The 18762-nt window shown below is 37.8% G+C and overlaps 1 protein-coding gene across 4 annotated transcripts in view; it reads right to left on the reverse strand.

The window, feature by feature from the left end:
• The window catches only part of GKAP1 (G kinase anchoring protein 1), a 92068-nt gene that overhangs the window by 38401 nt on the left and 34905 nt on the right, over positions 1 to 18762 (reverse strand). For all 4 annotated transcript variants that reach the window (XM_027550099.1, XM_027550100.1, XM_027550102.1 and 1 more), the window contains one exon: positions 18124 to 18146. In XM_027550099.1, coding sequence (XP_027405900.1) covers positions 18124 to 18146 — 23 coding nt within the window. The remainder of the gene's footprint in view (positions 1 to 18123; positions 18147 to 18762) is intronic.

Consider the following 18762-nt stretch of genomic DNA (forward strand, 5'->3'; position numbering starts at 1 on the left):
AAAGTAATTAGCCTCTAATTAAAATAAATAAATTTAATTAAAAAATAAAATAAAAATGGATAAACAACTACAACAGACAGTTCCCCAAAGAAGATAAATGAATGGCCAATAAGCACATGAAAAGATCCTCAACATCACTTCATTAGGGAAGTGCAAATCAAAATTACAATGAGATACTACCTCAGACCCATTAGGATGGGTACTGCCAGAAAAAATAAAACAAGGGTTTGCAATGAAGTGGAGAAACTGGAACCCTTGCACACTGTTGGTGGTATCGCTGCTGTATAAAAGCAGTAAGTATCTCAAAAAATTAAAAAGATAATTACCATATGATCCAGAAATTCTACTTCAGGGCATATTCCCAAAGGAACCGAAGGCAGAGTATCAAAGAGTTATTTGTACACCCATGTTCACAGCAGCATTATTCCCAACAGCTAAAACATGGAAGCAACCCAAGTGACCAGCACCAAATGAATAAACAAAATGTGGTATATTCATCAACTGGACTATTAACCTTAAAAACAAAGGAAATTCTGCAATATGCTATAACGCAGATGAAAACTTGAGGATATTACAATAAGTAAAATAAGTCAGTCACAATAAGACAAATATTTATGTATGATTCCACTTCTATTGGCTACATACAGTAGTCAAAGTCAGAAAGTAGAATGGTAGCTGCCAGTGCTAGCGAGGGAAAATGAGGAGTTATTGTTTAATAGGTACAGATTTTAAGTTTTATAAGATGAATAGAGCTATGGGGACGAATGGTGGTGACGGGCACACAACAACATGAACATAATACCACTAAACTGTATACTTTAAAATGGCTAAAACAGTAAATTTTATGTGTATTTTACTAGAATGGAAAAAATGGATCATAGACTTTCAATGAGAATTAAAACCATAAAATAATTCATTGTGGCCTTGGGTTAGGTAAAGAGTTATTAAATGAACACCAAAAGCATGACTTATAAAAGAAAAATCAATAAACTAGACTGCAATATTCTTTGTTTTTCAAAAGAGCGTTAAGAACCTAAGAAGGCAAGTCATGGTCTAGGAGAGAACATTTGCAAGTCATATATTTAATAAAGGTTCTGTAACAAGAATATCTAAAGGAACTTTAGAAAACAATAATAAGACAACACACTTTAAAATGGGCAGAAGATATGAATAAATATTTCCTCAAATAAGATGCAAGAATAGCCGATAAGTAAATAAAAAGATGTTCAAAATCACTAGTCATTAGGGAAATGCAAGTTAAAATGAGACAGCCACTCATATAGCCACTGGCTATAATCAAAACAAGAGACAATATCAAGTGTTGGCAGGGATGTGGAGAAACTGGGACCCTCATACATTGCTGGTGGGAATGATAAACAGTACAGTTACTTTGGAAAACAGCTTGACAAGACACTTATATAAAAGTCAAACATAAATTTCCATACAACCCAGAAATTTCACTCCTAAGTATACACCTAAGAGAAATGAAAACACCTCCACACAAAGACATGCATCAGATGTTCACAGCAAATGTCCATCAACTAGGGAATAAACAACATGTATGCAATGGAAAGTGATGAAAGTGCAAGTGGAGAGTGAAAAAGTTGGCTTAAAGCTCAACATTCAGAAAATGAAGATCATGGCATCCGGTCCCATCACTTCATGGGAAATAGATGGGGAAACAGTGGAAACAGTGTCAGACTTTATTTTTGGGGGCTCCAAAATCACTGCAGATGGTGACTGCAGCCATGAAATTAAGACACTTACTCCTTGGAAGCAAAGTTATGTCCAACATAGATAGCACATTCAAAAGCAGAGACATTACTTTGCCAACAAAGGTTTGTCTAGTCAGGGCTATGGTTTTTCCTGTGGTCATGTATGGATGTGAGAGTTGGACTGTGAAGAAAGCTGAGCACTGAAGAATTGGTGTTTTTGAACTGTGGTGTTGGAGAAGAGTCTTGAGAGTCCCTTGGACTGCAAGGAGATCCAACCAGTCCATTCTGAAGGAGATCAGCCTTGGGATTTCTTTGGAGGTAATGATGCTAAAGCTGAAACTCCAGTACTTTGGCCACCTCATGCGAAGAGTTGACTCACTGGAAAAGACTCTGATGCTGGGAGGGATTGGGGGCAGGAGGAGAAGGGGATGACAGAAATTGAGATAGCTGGATGGCATCACTGACTCGATGGACGTGAGTCTGAGTGAACTCTGGGAGTTGGTGATGGACAGGGAGGCCTGGCGTGCTGCGATTCATGGGGTCGCAAAGAGTCGGACACGACTGAGCGACTGAACTGAATTGATGCAATGGAATGCTACTCAACAATAAAGTAAGATGAATTATTGACACATGCTGTAACATAGAAAAACCTCAAAAACATTATGCTAGGGACTTCCCTGGCAGTTCAATGTTTTAAGACTTTAGGTTTCCAATACAGAGGATGTGAGATGAATCCCTAATTGGGGAATTAAGATCCCACATGCCATGTGGCACAGCCAAGCAAACAAACAAAATAAACATGCTAAGTGAAAAAAGTCAGATATAAAAGAATACATGAGTCCATTCACAATGTGTGTGTGTGTGTGTGTGTAGCATGCAAACGCATGCACACACTCAGGTGTGTCTGACTCTTTTTGCAACCCCATGGACTGTAGCAGGCTCCTCTGTCCATGGGATTTCCCAGGCAAGAATACTGAAGCAGGCTGCCATTTCCTTCTCCAGGGGATCTTTCCAACTCAGGCATCGAACCCACATCTCTTGTGTCTCCTGCACTAGCTGGCAGATTATTTACCACTAGTGCCACCTAGGAAGCCATTTACATTAGATTACCAGAAAATGCAAATCTATAGGAACACAAAGCAGATCAGAACTTGCCAGGGGCTGAAGATGGACTTGAGACTGACTACAAATGGATATAAGGGAACTTTGGGGGATGACAGAAATGTCTTAAACTATGGTTGTGGTTGCACAGTTCTTTAAATTTATTATAAATTATTGGATTATATCCTTACAATAGGTGAATGTTACACTATGTAAATTATAACTGAATAAAAAAGCTTTTTTTAAAAAAGGACATCCATGATTCCACTATTTTACTTAAAAACTAGACTACTACCTATACTATGGTGCCCTCTACAAGAGAAACAAATTTAGTGTTGATCATTTTCATCTTTTACTATTATTTTATAGATGCATCAGAAAACAATATATTTTCATTTTGCTTGTTTTACTTTTTATTATGAAAAATTTCACCTGTATACTCTACAACTACTTTAACAATCATTATAATTTCGTAACAATTTATCCCATCCCCTTTTTCACTTAGCTATTTTATAGTATTAACATGACATTTCATCTCAAACTTCACATGGAGTTAGCTACAAAAAAATAAATTTTATAATTTAACTATAACATCATCACACCTAACAAAAACACTATAATACCTACTCATATTTAAATTTCCTCAATTGTACAAAACTGTCTTTTACTGATCATTTCTCACATCTCCTTTAATCCAGAACATCCCCTCCCCACACTCCACCTTTCCTTCTCCATAACACTTTGCTGAAGAGACCAGGCCAACTGTCCTACAAAGTGTCCATCTTCTAGATTTGCCTCATTGATTCCATTAGGTATGATTTAACTTGTGCTTCTAATCCCTATTTATCCTGTAAAATGGAAGTCAGACCTTAGTGAAAGTTGCTCAGTTGTGTCCGACTCTTTGCGACCCCATAAACTATACAGTCCATGGATTGTCCTTCCATGAAAGTCCTTCTCCAGCGGATCTTCCCAACGCAGGAATAGAATCAGGGTCTCCAGCATTGCAGGCGGATTCTTTACCAACTGAGCTATCAGGGAAGCCCAAAAGACCTTAAGACTTGATCTACATGTAGCTTAAACATTTTTGGCAAGAGTATTCAGTTTTGCTTGATTTTGTTTTAAAAAATTGGTATCACTTTGATATGCTTCTAAGATTTTTTCACTTAACATTCTCTTTTGTAGTCATCCATTTTGTTGCCTAACATTCCCTTTTGGATTCATCTATTCTGTTGCCTGGATTTATACACTAATTTTCACTACTGCATAAACCATTGTGTGATTATAATTAAAATTTATCCATTCCACTGAAGATTTACATTTAGATTTTTCTTTTTTAGCTCGGCTGTTACACATTTATAAACATTCAAGCACACAGTTTACAGGATACATGGGGAAGTTTCTCTAGGCACATACATCTACATGAGAACTGACAGGTCTCATATAGATAGGCCCCAAAAGGGGCCTATTACAGTTTTCTGTAAATAAAATTTTATTGGAACACATCCATGCTCATTTAATGTATTGCCTATGGCTGCTTTTATATTACCGTGGCACAGTTCAGTACTTGTGAAAGAGATTTTGATATGTCCCAAAGCCTAAAATATTTGCTGCCTATTCCTTTACAGAAGCTTACTGACTCCTGGGTTATAATGTATTTCCAAGAACACCAAACTTATGCAAAATATTTGTACTAATTTACATTTCCACCAATGTAAACCAATCCATAACTCCTTTGACTTATAACCTCTGAATTTCCAAACTTCATAATTTTTGCCTATGTATTGAGTGGGGAAAAAAAGTTCTCAGTGTGGTCATCATTTGCATTTCTCCCAATAGTAGCAAAGTTGGACATTTTTTCATGTTTTTTGCTATTAATATTCCCGTTTTGTAAAATGTTTGATGTTTCATCTATTTTAAAAATTTTTTATCCTATGAGCCAGTAAAAAAATAAGACAACAATCTCTTTTTAACCATGTGATAGTTCTTTACATATGTGGACACTAATTGACTATCAGTTCTATGTATTGAAAATAGCTTCTCTCAATTTGTACCTTGTCTTTTAAAATTCTGTTTAGTATTTCTGTGGAAAACAGGTTACTTGTTTTGAACAGCATCCAATTTATCAACCTTTCATTTTATAGTGTTTTTGATAAGTTTTTCCCTATCCCCCGGTGAGAAATATATTCTCCTGTATTTTATAGTCCTAAGGGTGGTATAATTTCTTTCATATATAACTATTTAATCTATGTGGAACAGATTTTAATGTATGATGGAAGGTAGAGATCCAATTTGATTTTCTTAATATGACTAACTGCCCCTCACTCTTTCATATACAAGATATTATGATGTGATGACCACATTGCAGTATTAGCACAGGAATAAATGGACCAGTGGATGAGAATACAGGTATACCCTGTTTTATTATGCTCTGCTTTACTGTGCTTCACAGTTACTGAGTTTTTTACAAACTGAGGGTTTACAGCAATCCTATGTTGTCATATGATTAGCATTTTCTATCAATAAAGTATTTTAACTACTATATGAACATTTTAAAGGACATAAAGCTATTGTACAATTAACAGACTACAGTATATTGTAAACATAACATATGCACTGGGAAACTAAAAATTTGTGTGACGCACTCTACTGCTGTATTTGCTTTATTGCGGTGGTCTAGAACTGAATTTAGGGTATCTGAAATATCTCCTAGGATATTCCTGTAGTTTTCACTGTGCACCAGTTTTCAGTGTTCACCTCCTTGGTTAAATTTATTTCTAGGTATTTTATTTTTCTGATACAATTGCAAATGGGATTGTTTTCCTAATTGTTCTGATAGTTCACTGTTAGTACACAGAAATGAGAGAGATTTCTGTATACTGGTTTTGTACCCTGCAAAGTTCACTTATTAGTTATAATAATAGTTTTTTGGTAAGTCTTTATAGTTTTCTATGTTAGAACTGACCTTTGAACAATAAAGAATCTGAACCACATGGGTCCACGTATATACAGATTTTTTCAATAGTAGATACTATAGTACTGCACTAGCTATGGTTGGCTGAATCCGTGAATGCAAAACTTCAAACACAGAGGAACCTCTAATACAGAGGAAGTGGCTATACAGATAGCCAACTATAAATTACACATGGATTTTTGACTACATGGAAGGTTGGCACCCCTGACCCCTGCACTAGTCAAGAGTCAACTGCAAATAGAGTCATCTGTAAACAGTGACAGTTTTACTAATTCCTTTCCGATTTGGATGCCTTGTATTTCTTCTTGACTAATTAAATGCCCTGATCAGGATTTCCAATACTATGTTGACAAACTGTTTGTAACAGATTACCTCTTCATAAGGAGTGTACTATTCCTTATTCTTGGGGGCTTCCTAGGTGGCACCAGTGGTAAAGAACCTGCCTGCCAAGAGACACAGGTTCGATTCCTAGGTCAGGAAGATCCCCTGGAGGAGGGCATGGCAACCCACTCCAGTATTCTTGCTTAGAGAATCCCATGGAGAGAAGAGCCTAGGGGGTTACAGTCCATATGGTCGCAGAGTCAGACATGATTGAAGTGAATTAGCACACACATTCATATTCTACATCCTCAGGAACACTTCAAATCATCAGATTCTGATTTCTGCCAACACAGAAGGTAAATACTATTCTCACTGTGGTTTTCATTTGCATGTCCCTGATTAGGAAAGAAGCTGGACATCTTTTTGTATGTTTTAAGCACATGTAAATATGCTCTTTCATGAGTACTTGCTTTTCCATCCATTCTTCAATTGAGTTCTTTGGAAAAAATCTTCTCCTACTGTGAAGACCCATTATTTCATTCTTCTAATATACTTCAATGGGAAAAAGTCCTTGATTCAATGTATACGTTTAAAGTTAGTGCATTGTGTCAAAGAAAGAAATATAGATCAATGGAACAAAATAGAAAGCCCAGAGATAAATCCACGCACATATGGACACCTTATCTTTGACAAAGGAGGCAAGAATATACAATGGATTAAAGACAATCTCTTTAACAAGTGGTGCTGGGAAAACCGGTCAACCAATTGTAAAAGAATGAAACTAGACCACTTTCTAACACCATACACAAAAATAAACTCAAAATGGATTAAAGATCTAAACGTAAGACCAGAAACTATAAAACTCCTAGAGGAGAACATAGGCAAAACACTCTCCGACATACATCACAGCAGGATCCTCTACGACCCACCTCCCAGAACATTGGAAATAAAAGCAAAAATAAACAAATGGGACCTAATTAAACTTAAAAGCTTCTGCACAACAAAGGAAACTATAAGCAAGGTGAAAAGACAGCCTTCAGAATGGGAGAAAATAATAGCAAATGCAGCAACTGACAACACTAATCTCAAAAATATACAAGCAACTCCTACAGCTCAATTCCAGAAAAATAAATGACCCAATCAAAAAATGGGCCAAAGAACTAAAGAGACATTTCTCCAAAGAAGACATACAGATGGCTAACAAACACATGAAAAGATGCTCAACATCACTCATTATCAGAGAAATGCAAATCAAAACCACTATGAGGTACCATTTCACGCCAGTCAGAATGGCTGCGATCCAAAAGTCTACAAGCAATAGATGCTGGAGAGGGTGTGGAGAAAAGGGAACCCTCTTACACTGTTGGTGGGAATGCAAACTAGTACAGCCACTATGGAGAACAGTGTGGAGATTCCTTAAAAAACTGGAAATGGAACTGCCTTATGATCCAGCAATCCCACTGCTGGGCATACACACCGAAGAAACCAGAATTGAAAGAGACACATGTACCCCAATGTTCATCGCAGCACTGTTTATAACAGCCAGGACACGGAAGCAACCTAGATGTCCATTAGCAGATGAATGGATAAGAAAGCTGTGGTACATATACACAATGGAGTATTACTCAGCCATTAAAAAGAATACATTTGAATCAGTTCTAATGAGGTGGATGAAACTGGAGCCTATTATACAGAGTGAAGTAAGCCAGAAAGAAAAACACCAATACAGTATGCTAATGCATATATGGAATTTAGAAAGATGGTAACAATAACCCTGTATATGAGACAGCAAAAGAGACACTGATGTATAGAACAGTCTTTTGGACTCTGTGGGAGAGGGAGAGGGTGAGATGATTTGGGAGAATGGCACTGAAATATGTATAATATCATATATGAAATGAATCGCCAGTCCAGGTTCGATGCACGATACTGGATGCTTGGGGCTGGTGCACTGGGACAACCCAGAGGGATGGTATGGGGGGGAGGGGGGAGGGGGGAGGGAGGAGGGTTCAGGATGGGGAACACGTGTATGCCTGTGGCGGATTCATTTCGATATATGGCAGAACCAATACAATATTGTATAGTTTAAAAATAAAATAAAATAAAGTTAGTGCATTGTGTGTTTTTCTTACCCTAAAATAATGAACATATTATTCCTGCATTTGCACCTGAATTATTTGGAACATTGCCTTTGACTTTTAGGCCTCTGATCCACTGTGGATGAATTTTTGTGTATGATGTGAAGTAATGTTGCGTTTCAAGCCAAAAGAACTATGGTTTTTCCATTAGTCATGTATGTATGTGAGGGTTGGACTGTAAAGAAAGGTGGGTGCCAAAGAATAGTTGCTTTTGAATTGTGGTGTTGGAGAAGACTCTTGAGAGTCCCTTGGACTGTAAGGAGATCCAACCAGTCCATCCTAAAGGAAATCAGTCCTGAATATTCATTGGAAGGACTGACTCTGAAGCTGAAACTCCAATACCTTGGCCACCTGATGCAAAGAACTGACTGATTTGAAAAGAGCCTGATGCTGGGAAAGACTGAAGGCAGGAGGAGAAGGGGACGACAGAGGATGAGATAGTTGGATGGCATCACCAACTCAGTGGACATGAGTTTGAGTATACTCTGGGCATTGGTGATGGACAGGGAAGCCTGGCATTCTGCAGGCCACGGGGTTGCAAAAAGTCCAACAGGACTGAGCGACTTAACTGAACTGATGTGAAGTAATAATTCCATCTTTTTTACCCATATATTTAGTTGGTCTCCAAATCCCCACTTATTCTAAAAAGTAAATCCTTTTTCCAGTAATATTCACATCACTTTGCTACAATCAAGGGACATACATGGCTGTTCTGTTTATGGGCCATTTTGTTCTAAAGGTCTATTTGTCCATCACTACCACTAAGTCGCTTCAGTCGTGTCTGACTCTGTGCGATCCCATAGACTGCAGCCACCAGGCTCCCCCATCCCTGGGATTCTCCAGGCAAGAACACTGGAGTGGGTTACCATTTCCTTCTCCAATGCATGAAAGTGAAAAGTGAAAGTGAAGTCGCTCAGTAGTGTCCGACACTCAGTGACCCCATGGACTGCAGCCTTCCAGGCTCCTCCGTCCATGGGATTTTCCAGGCAAGAGTACTTGAGTGGACTGCCATTGCCTTCTCCGTGTCTATCACTAGGAAATGGCAACCCATTCCAGTGTTCTTGCCTGGAAAATCCCAGGGATGGGGGAGCCTGGTGGGCTACCGTCTGTGGGGTCGCACAGAGTCGGACATGACTGAAGCGACTTAGCAACAGCAGCATGCCAAATCCAGGCTTCCCTGGTGATCAGATGGTAAAGCATCTGCCTGCAGTGCGGGAGACCTAGGTTCGATCCCTGGGTTCGAAGATCCCCTAGAGAAGGAAATGGCAACCCACTCCAGTACTCTTGCCTGGAAAATTCCATGGACTGAGAAGCTCCTCAGAGTCTGGTAGGCCACAGTCCATGGGGTCGCAAAGAGTTGGACATGACTGAGCGACTTTACTTACTTACTTTACTATGCCAAATCCTTACTGTATTAGTTAAAAAAAAAATCTTGGATATCTGATTTTTAAAATCTGCCTATCTTTGTCTTCCTCAAGAGCATTTTGGCTGTTTTTGGTTCTTTGCACTTGCACATTAATTTTAAAGTGATTTCATTTTTAGTTTAACAACTAACCTGTGATTTTGATTAAGATTACATTGATTTTACAAATTTGAGGAAAAGTGACCCCTTTATAGTAAGTCAGCCAATCCATGAACACGGGTGTCTCCATTTAAGTCTTTACTATCTTTCAATAAAGTTATATAATTTTCCCAATATAGGTTTTATACATAATTTATTAGATTTATAAGAACTATTACAACTTATTATTTTAAAAAAACATTTTGCTTTTAATTACACTTCCTGATGTTGTTGGCATAGAGGAATACAAATAAAAATTGAAAATGCTTCTTCATTTAAAGTTTAGTTCAAAAGTGCATTGTACTAAAGGCAGTGATCAAGAGGCAGTAATACAAGAGGCACTGAGCAAGACCATCCCTAAGAAAATGAAATGCAAAAGGCAAAATGTTGTCTGAGGCGGCCTTTCAAATAGCTGAGAAAAGAAGAGAAGCTAAACGCAAGGAGAAAAGGAAAGATATTCCCATTTGAAAGTACAGTTCAAAGAAGAGCAAGGAGAGATAAGAAAGCCTTCCTCAGTGATCAATGCAAAGAAATAGAGGACAACAATAGAATGGGAAAGACTACAGATCTCTTCAAGAAAATTAGAGATACCAAGGGAACATTTCATGCAACAATGTGTACAATAAAGGACAGAAATGGCATGGATCTAACAGAAACAGAAGATATTAAGAAGAGGTAGCAAGAATACACAGAAGAACTATATAAAAAAGATCTTCATGACCCAGATAACCACGATGGTGTAATCACTCACCTAGAGCCAGACATTCTGGAATGCAAAGTCAAGTGAGCCTTAGGAAGAAGCATTACAACGAACAAAGCTAGTGGAGGTGATGGCATTTCACCTGAGTTTTTTCAAATCCTAGAAGATGATGCTGTCAAAGTGCTGCATTCAATATGCCAGCAAATTTGGAAAACTCAGCAGTGGCCACAGGACCACAGGAAAAGGTCAGTGTTCATTCCAATCCCAAAGAAAGGCAATGCCAAACAATGTTCAAACTACTGCACAATTGCACTCATCTCACACACTAGCAAAGTAATGCTCAAAATTCTCCAAGCCAGGCTTCAACAGTATGTGAACCAAGAACTTCCAGATGTTCAAGCTGGATTTAGAAAAGGCAGAGGAACCAGAGATCAAATTGCCAACATCTGATGGATCATCAAAAAAGCAAGACAGTTCCATAAAAACATCTACTTCTGCTTTATTGATTACACCAAAGCCTTTGACTGTGTGGATCATAATAAACTGTGGAAAATTCTGAAAGAGATGGGAACACGAGACCACCTGACCTTCCACCTGAGAAATCTGTATGCAGGTCAAGAAGCAACAGTTAGAACTGCACATGGAACAACAGACTGGTTCCAAATAGGAAAGGAGTATGTCAAGGCTGTATATTGTCACCCTCTTTATTTAACTTATATGCAGAGTACATCATGTGAAATGCCAGGCTGGATGAAGCACAAGCTGGAATCAAGACTGCCGGGAGGAATATCAATAACCTCAGATATGCAGATGACACCACCCTTATGGCAGAAAGCAAAGAAGAACTAAAGAGCCTCTTGATGAAAGTCAAAGAGGAGAGTGAAAAAGTTGGCTTAAAACTCCACATTCAGAAAATTAAGATCATGGCATCCAGTCCCATCACTTCACAGCAAACAGATGGGGAAACAATGGAAACAGTGACAGACTTTATTTTTTTGGACTCCAAAATCACTGCAAATGGTTATGCAGCCAGGAAATTAAAAGATGCCTGCTCCTTGGAAGAAAGGCCATGACCAACCTAGACAGTATATTAAAAAGCAGAGACATTACTTTGCCAACAAGGCCCGTCTAGTTAAGGCTATGGTTTTTCCTGTGGTCATGTATGGATGTGAGAGTTGGACTGTGAAGAAGGCTGAGCGCCGAAGAATTGATGCTTTTGAACTGTGGTGTTGGAGAAGACTCTTGAGAGTCCCTTGGACTGCAAGGAGATCCAACCAGTCCATTCAGAAGGAGATCAGCCCTGGGATTTCTTTGGAGGGAATGATGCTAAAGCTGAAACTCCAGTACTTTGGCCACCTCATGCAAAGAGTTGACTCACTGGGAAAGATGCTGATGCTGGGAGGGATTCGGGGCAGGAGGAGAAGGGGATGACAGAGGATGAGATGGCTGGATAGTATCACTGACTCGATGGACCTGAGTCTGAGTGAACTCCGGGAGTTGGTGATGGACAGGGAAGCCTGGCGTGCTGCTATTCATGGGGTCGCAAAGAGTCGGACACGACTGAGTGACTGAACTGAACTGAATGTTTATAGTGCCTGTAAATAATACCTTGATAAAGCTATTCTTTAAAATATCATAGCAGCCTCATTCGTAACTGTCAAAAAATGGAAACAAACCAAATGTTCACCAACAGGGGAATGAATAAACTCATTGTGACATGTTTACACCACAGAACATAATTCAACAATGGAAAGGAAAAGAACCAGTGATACACAACAACATGGATGAATCCTCAAACATGTTGAGACCACAGAAAAACATACTGCATGCTTTATTGTAAATAAAGAGGCAAGACTCATCTATGACAGTAGAAACCACAAAATTGGTTGCCTGTAGGAAGCAGGGTAGGGCACGAGGAATGACAGGGATGGTACAGAAAGGAATTTTTTGATGTAATGAAAATGTTCTTTATCTTGATAGAAATGTAGGTCATATAACTTTACATATGTGTCAAAGCTGCATACTTAAGACTGGTGCATTCTACTGTGTGAAAATTATACTTCAATTAAAAACAAATCTAGTTTCCCACTGAGTACCTGTTTTCTATCTGAAGAACGTATCATTTATAAACTGACAAATACAAATGCACTTGTTGACAATTCGTTTCATATTTCTAAGGGCTCCAAGCCACATTTTAGAAGAACAGCCTCCTGGCTGTCAAGTTTTAAGATACCTTACTATACAGTAATATGGAAACCTCAAAATGCTCCATCTGTATGTTATTTCTCTTTTCCACATTTGAGTGCTCTGAATTTATTCCAAGAAGAAATCTAAATAATGGTGTTCTTTCTGTAAGCATAATATTAAAAATTACATTATATATGGGATAAGCCTATCTTTTCTCTCCTAGAATAGACCCTGACAGACTCAAGTTTTGAATCTGACTTGAAATAATTATTTGTTAAACCTTTACTATGCAATTAGCACTATGCTACATATTAGCTACTCTTTTGGAACTCACAATTTACTGAGAAAGATAAAAACTATCACACAATATAATAATAAATGAAATAATTAAGCACTGTTCTGAACATGTCAGAGATGAAAAATACCTGTAAAGCATGACGCCACTTTTTCCTCTTTTATTAATGGCGAACATAATTAACTGATAGTGGTACTTTTCTTGCTGAGCAAGGATGCAGTCTCAGAATTCTTCTTAATATTGAGCTCCATGAAGACCCTAACAATGTGCTTGAACTGGCAGAGCAATTACAACAGGTTTCTCTGCTACAGTGTGATAAAAATACACAGAAGAAGCAGTCCAAAAAGGCTAGAGAAAGTTTTAGTAAGAAGGCAGAACATTCATTCATCAATCAACATTCATGTGTCCATGGGGTCACAAAGAGTCAAGACAAGACTGAGCATATGCATGTGCAGGCAAGCACACACACATACACACAGTATGAAAGGAGTTAGTGCACGCACATGTGCACACACACACACACACACACACACACTATGAAAGGAGTTAGGACTACCAGAGAAATTAAAGCAGTAAGATATGGTCCCAGATTTCCAAAAAATCAAATTTTAGTCAAGAAGCAAAACAGTGATAAAACAGGATGTTGAGTGCTATCAAGTATACACAGGATGTTTGGGCATCTAAATAAGACCACGATGAGGTAACTTTTCCAGGGAAAAAAGTGACTCTTTGGCCAAGTTTCTAAAGCATAGTTAGCCAAATAAAGATGGAGGCGTGTGACATCACCAAGATGGTGACATATGTTGTTCCTGATTTCACACTCTTATAAGAACTAACAACTATTCATAGACAAGACACCACTGAGAAAGATGGAAGAAAAGAATACATGGGAGGCAAGGTAGTATGAGAAAGTATAGCACGTTCCAAAAAACTCTAAATACACTTGCACAGCTTGACACAGTCAATCTTGAAACATGAGGAGGATTTTAATATGTAGTAAGGGAGTGACAATAGTTGAGATACCACTGATTTTATAAATTCTACCATTTAATTATTATTATATGCATGTATTCCTTTAGTAAAAAGTTAAATAACAGCTCTAAATAAATAATGAATCAAGGAAATAATTATTAATAGCTACTAGCCTTAACCCTCAGAGAAGGCAATGGCACCCCACTCCAGTACTCTTGCCTGGAAAATCCCATGGACAGAGGAGCCTGGTAGGCTGCAGTCCACGGGGTCGCTAAGAGTCAGACACGACTGAGCGACTTCACGTTCACTTTCCACTCTCATGCATTGGAGAAGGAAATGGCAACCCGCTCCAGTGTTCTTGCCTGGAGAATCCCAGGGATGGGGGAGCCTGGTGGGCTGCCGTCTATGGGGTCACACAGAGTCGGACACGACTGAAGCGACTTAGCAGCGGCAGCAGCAGCAGCTGCAGCCTTAACCCTAACTTTATATTGGCTCACAACACTTGAACTCACTCATCAATTTTTAAAATTATCTTTTAAATGTGGAGAAGTCTTAGATTTACAGTAAAGTTTCAGATAATAGAGAATTTCCATACATATCTCTCACCCAGTGTCCCTTGTTGATAACTTCTTACATTATTGTGGTACACTTGTTACAACTACGGAACCATTATTGGCATATTACTATAATTAGACTTCACACTTTATCTGGATTTCCCTAGAACTAGTTTTCTCTAATGTTCTTTTTCTGTTTCAAGATCCCATCCAGGATATATTACATTTAGTTATCCTGTCTCCTTAGCCTTCTCTGAGCATGACATTTTCTCACACTTTGTTTTTGATGACCTTTATGTTTTCAAGTCATATAGGTACAATGGTCAGTTATTATGTTGCATGGTCCTGGATATTCATTTGTTTGATTTTTCTCAAAACTAGACATGTGTTTTAGGGGAAAAAACCACAGAGGATTAGGCCATTCTCATCACATCAAGGATACATACTACCAACATGATTTAACACTAATATTAACATTTATCACCTGGCAAGGCTGTGTTTGCCAGGTTTCTCCAGTGTAGTTACTTTCCCTCCCTTTCTATAGTCTACCTTTGGAAGCAAGTTATTAAATACATCCCACACTCAAGGGAAGTGGAGAGAGTTAAGCAAAAGCAGATGTTTTCCTGCAATACTCTTGCATTTTCTATGATCCAATGGATGTTGGCAATTTGGTCTCTGGTTCCTCTGCATTTTCTAAAACCAACTTGAAGATCTGGAAGTTCTCGGTTCACGTACTGTTGAAGCCTGGCTTGGAGAATTTTGAGCATTACTTTGCTAGTGTGTGAGATGAGTGCAATTGTGCAGTAGTTTGAACATTCTTTGACATTGCCTTTCTTTGGGACTGGAATGAACACTGACCTTTTCCTGTGGTCCTGTGGCCACTGCTGGGTTTTCCGAATTTGCTGGCATATTGAATGCAGCACTTTGACAGCATCATCTTTTAGGATTTGAGATAGTTCAGCTGGAATTCCATCACCTCCATTAGCTTTGTTCGTTGTGATGCTTCCTAAGGCCCACTTGACTTTACATTCCAGAATGTCTGGCTCTAGCTGAGTGATCACACCATCGTGGTTATCTGGGTCATGAAGATCTTTTTTGTATCGTTCTTCTGTGTATTCTTGCTACCTCTTCTTAATATCTTCTGTTTCTGTTAGATCCATGCCATTTCTGTCCTTTATTGTGCCCATCGTTGCACGAAATGTTCCCTTGGTATCTCCAATTTTTTTGAATAGATCTCTTAGTCTTTCCCATTCTACTGCTGTCCTCTTATTTCTTTGCACTGATCACTGAGGAAGGCTTTCTTATCTCTCCTTGCTCTTCTTTGGAACTGTACATTCAAATGGGAATATCTTTCCTTTTCTCCTTGCGTTTAGCTTCTCTTCTTTTCTCAGCTATTTGAAAGGCCTCCTCAGACAACGATTTTGCCTTTTTGCATTTCTTTTTCTCAGGGATGGTCTTGATCACTGCCTTCTGTTCAATGTCACGAACTTCCATCCATAGTTCTTCAGGCACTCTATGAAATATAATCCCTTTAATCTATTTGTCACTTTCACTTTATATTCATAATGGATTTGATTTGGGTCATACCTGAATGGTCTAGTGGTTTTCTCTACTTTTTCTTCAATTTAAGAATTTCCCTAATTTCTTCAATTTCCCTATTTTCTTCAATTTCTTCCGTTTAAGTATCCAAGTCCCCATAAAATTAGTAATACATTCAATAGTAGCAGAATGTAACTTTGGTATATTTTTAATACATATCATAGAATAATGTGATACATATTTTTGTGACCAATTTCTTAAAATATTTATGTAGGAAATAAATTATAATTAGACTGCATTTACAAATGTTTACAACATTTTAATCAAGATTACTCACAGTGAATTTTATTACATATCAAATTATTTTAAAATAGATAAATACAGCCCTAAAACTATAATGAAACACAAAACATATGTTATGTCACATGTTTGTTTAAATACAACTTGGGTTAAATATATTAAATAAATCATGTCAGTCTTTTTTTTTTTCCTTTCATGTCAGTGAAGAAAAAAAAAGTAAGCATAAATAGCTCTTAAAAATTATCTTTCCCTCCACTAACAGTTGCCAGTACTATCTGAAGAATATGTGTATCTGCTTTATCATTTGCATAAAACTACCCTCCCAATAAATCAATGGATTAAAAAAAAAAATGAAATCAGTCCAAAAGTACACATCTTCCACTTTCAAACACATAATTAATGTGTGTGTTAGTCACTCAGTCATGTTGACCCTTTCTGATCCCATGGACTGTAGCCCACTGTTCATGGAATTCTCCAAGCAGGAATTCTGGAGCAGGTAGCCATTCCGTTCTTCAGGGGATCTTCTAATATATAATATTCAGTCTATATTTGCAGGCATTTAAATTTTAATCTAAAAACTGTGATAGTGGCTTGTGCTGCTACTGCTGCTGCTAAGTCGCTTCAGTCGTGTCCGACTCTGTGTGACCCCATAGATGGCAGCCTACCAGGCTCCCCCGTCCCTGGGATTCTCCAGGCGTGGGTTGCCATTTCCTTCTCCAATGCATGAAAGTGAAAAGTGAAAGTGAAGTCGCGCAGTCATGTCCAACTCTTCGAGACCCCATGGACTGCAGCCTACCAGGCTCCTCTGTCCATGGGATTCTCCAGGAAGAGTACTGGAGTGGGGTGCCATTGCTTTGTCCGATAGTGGCTTGTAAATAACTTTAAAAGAATTTCAATCATCTGTTTTAACAATAAATGAGTTTTGTGTTTGTGTGCACAGCTGAGGACTATATTACTAATATAGTTACAGAGTTATATAGATGTCGTTTTCTTAGAAAGGATTTCATTTCCCTGACCTGTCAAGAAAACATCTGCAACAACAAAAATAGTCAAAACTATGCATGTATTCTACAGTGAAATCAAGGAACACCTGACTATTAAAAAAATCAATTAATGGAATTACTAACAAGAAAATATACATGACACAAAATAATGAAACCTTAGATTATTACCTAAAGAAGCCAAAGAACTCTTAACATTTTATTAGTACCTTCCTCAATATTACAAGTATTTTATAAAAGTATCTGCCAATGCTAAAAGGTTTATAGAGACTGTATTAGTCTTAACAGAAAAAAGTAACCAATAACACTAGAAAAGTATGTGTAGGTTGCACTACCCTCTAATGGCAAATGATAAGAGAAATATATGACCAGGTTAATCTTATCCACAGGTATAAACAGTAAAATCACAGCTTACCTCACAATCTCTATAATTCCAAAATATCCTGAGTCATGGTTTCACCATTTTTTTTTAATAAAGGTTGAAGTATTATACTACTTTTCCCTAAAATTTTAAGCTTACATGTGGTAACATTCAAACACACAGTAATTAGGTTGCTAAAGTCAAATGATACTGTATTTCATGCAAATAGTATTTTTATTCTACTGTACTGTACTTTATATCATTTAAATTGCAAGCAAAGGATTGAGTTTAGTTATTCATGACAAACGTGAGCTATCCTTTAAATGGCTATATCTCAAAACACTAAAGTACTACTCTTAAAACCAACAAATGTCTTCTAGAATAAAGATGGTTACAACAACACTTACCTCAGTCTTTTTACTAATGTGATCTGTAAACAAACAAAAAAAAATGGTGAGACTTCGTTGAAGGACATTAACATGTAAAATATTTCAATATGTACAAAATATTTAAACTAAGTTATTGAAAAGAATTTCAAAATTCTAAGAGTTACACCAGGCTTCTCTGGTGGCTCAGCAGTAAAGAATCTGCCTACATCCCTGAATCAAGAAGATCCCCTTGAGAAGGAGATGGCAACTCACTCCAATATTCTTGCCTAGGAAATTCCATGGACAGAGAAGCCTGGTGGGCTACAAAAGAGTTGGCTATAACTTAGCGACTGAACAACAACAATAAGAGTTACAGAAGTCATTTGGGGGTTGTCTGGGACTCACATCAGATTTATTTTTCTAGGGATAAGATGTTAAAATTTACCATATAATTACTAATTTGCTCAGCTTAAGGACTCATATCCCACTAAATGCCACCCATACCAAGGGGTATTATTAAATTCTAAACATTTGAATGTCATATATTTTAGATTTGTTGTTTCACATAATTTTTTTGGAGGGAGGAGCACTTGAAGGGAGGTAAACATGTCTAAAATCAAATCACAGGGTTCTGTTAGTGTAAAGATTGTACGGACCACTGCCTTTGTGGGATAAAAG

The sequence above is a fragment of the Bos indicus x Bos taurus genome, chromosome 8 (assembly GCF_003369695.1).
Source record: "Bos indicus x Bos taurus breed Angus x Brahman F1 hybrid chromosome 8, Bos_hybrid_MaternalHap_v2.0, whole genome shotgun sequence".
NCBI lineage: Eukaryota > Metazoa > Chordata > Mammalia > Artiodactyla > Bovidae > Bos > Bos indicus x Bos taurus.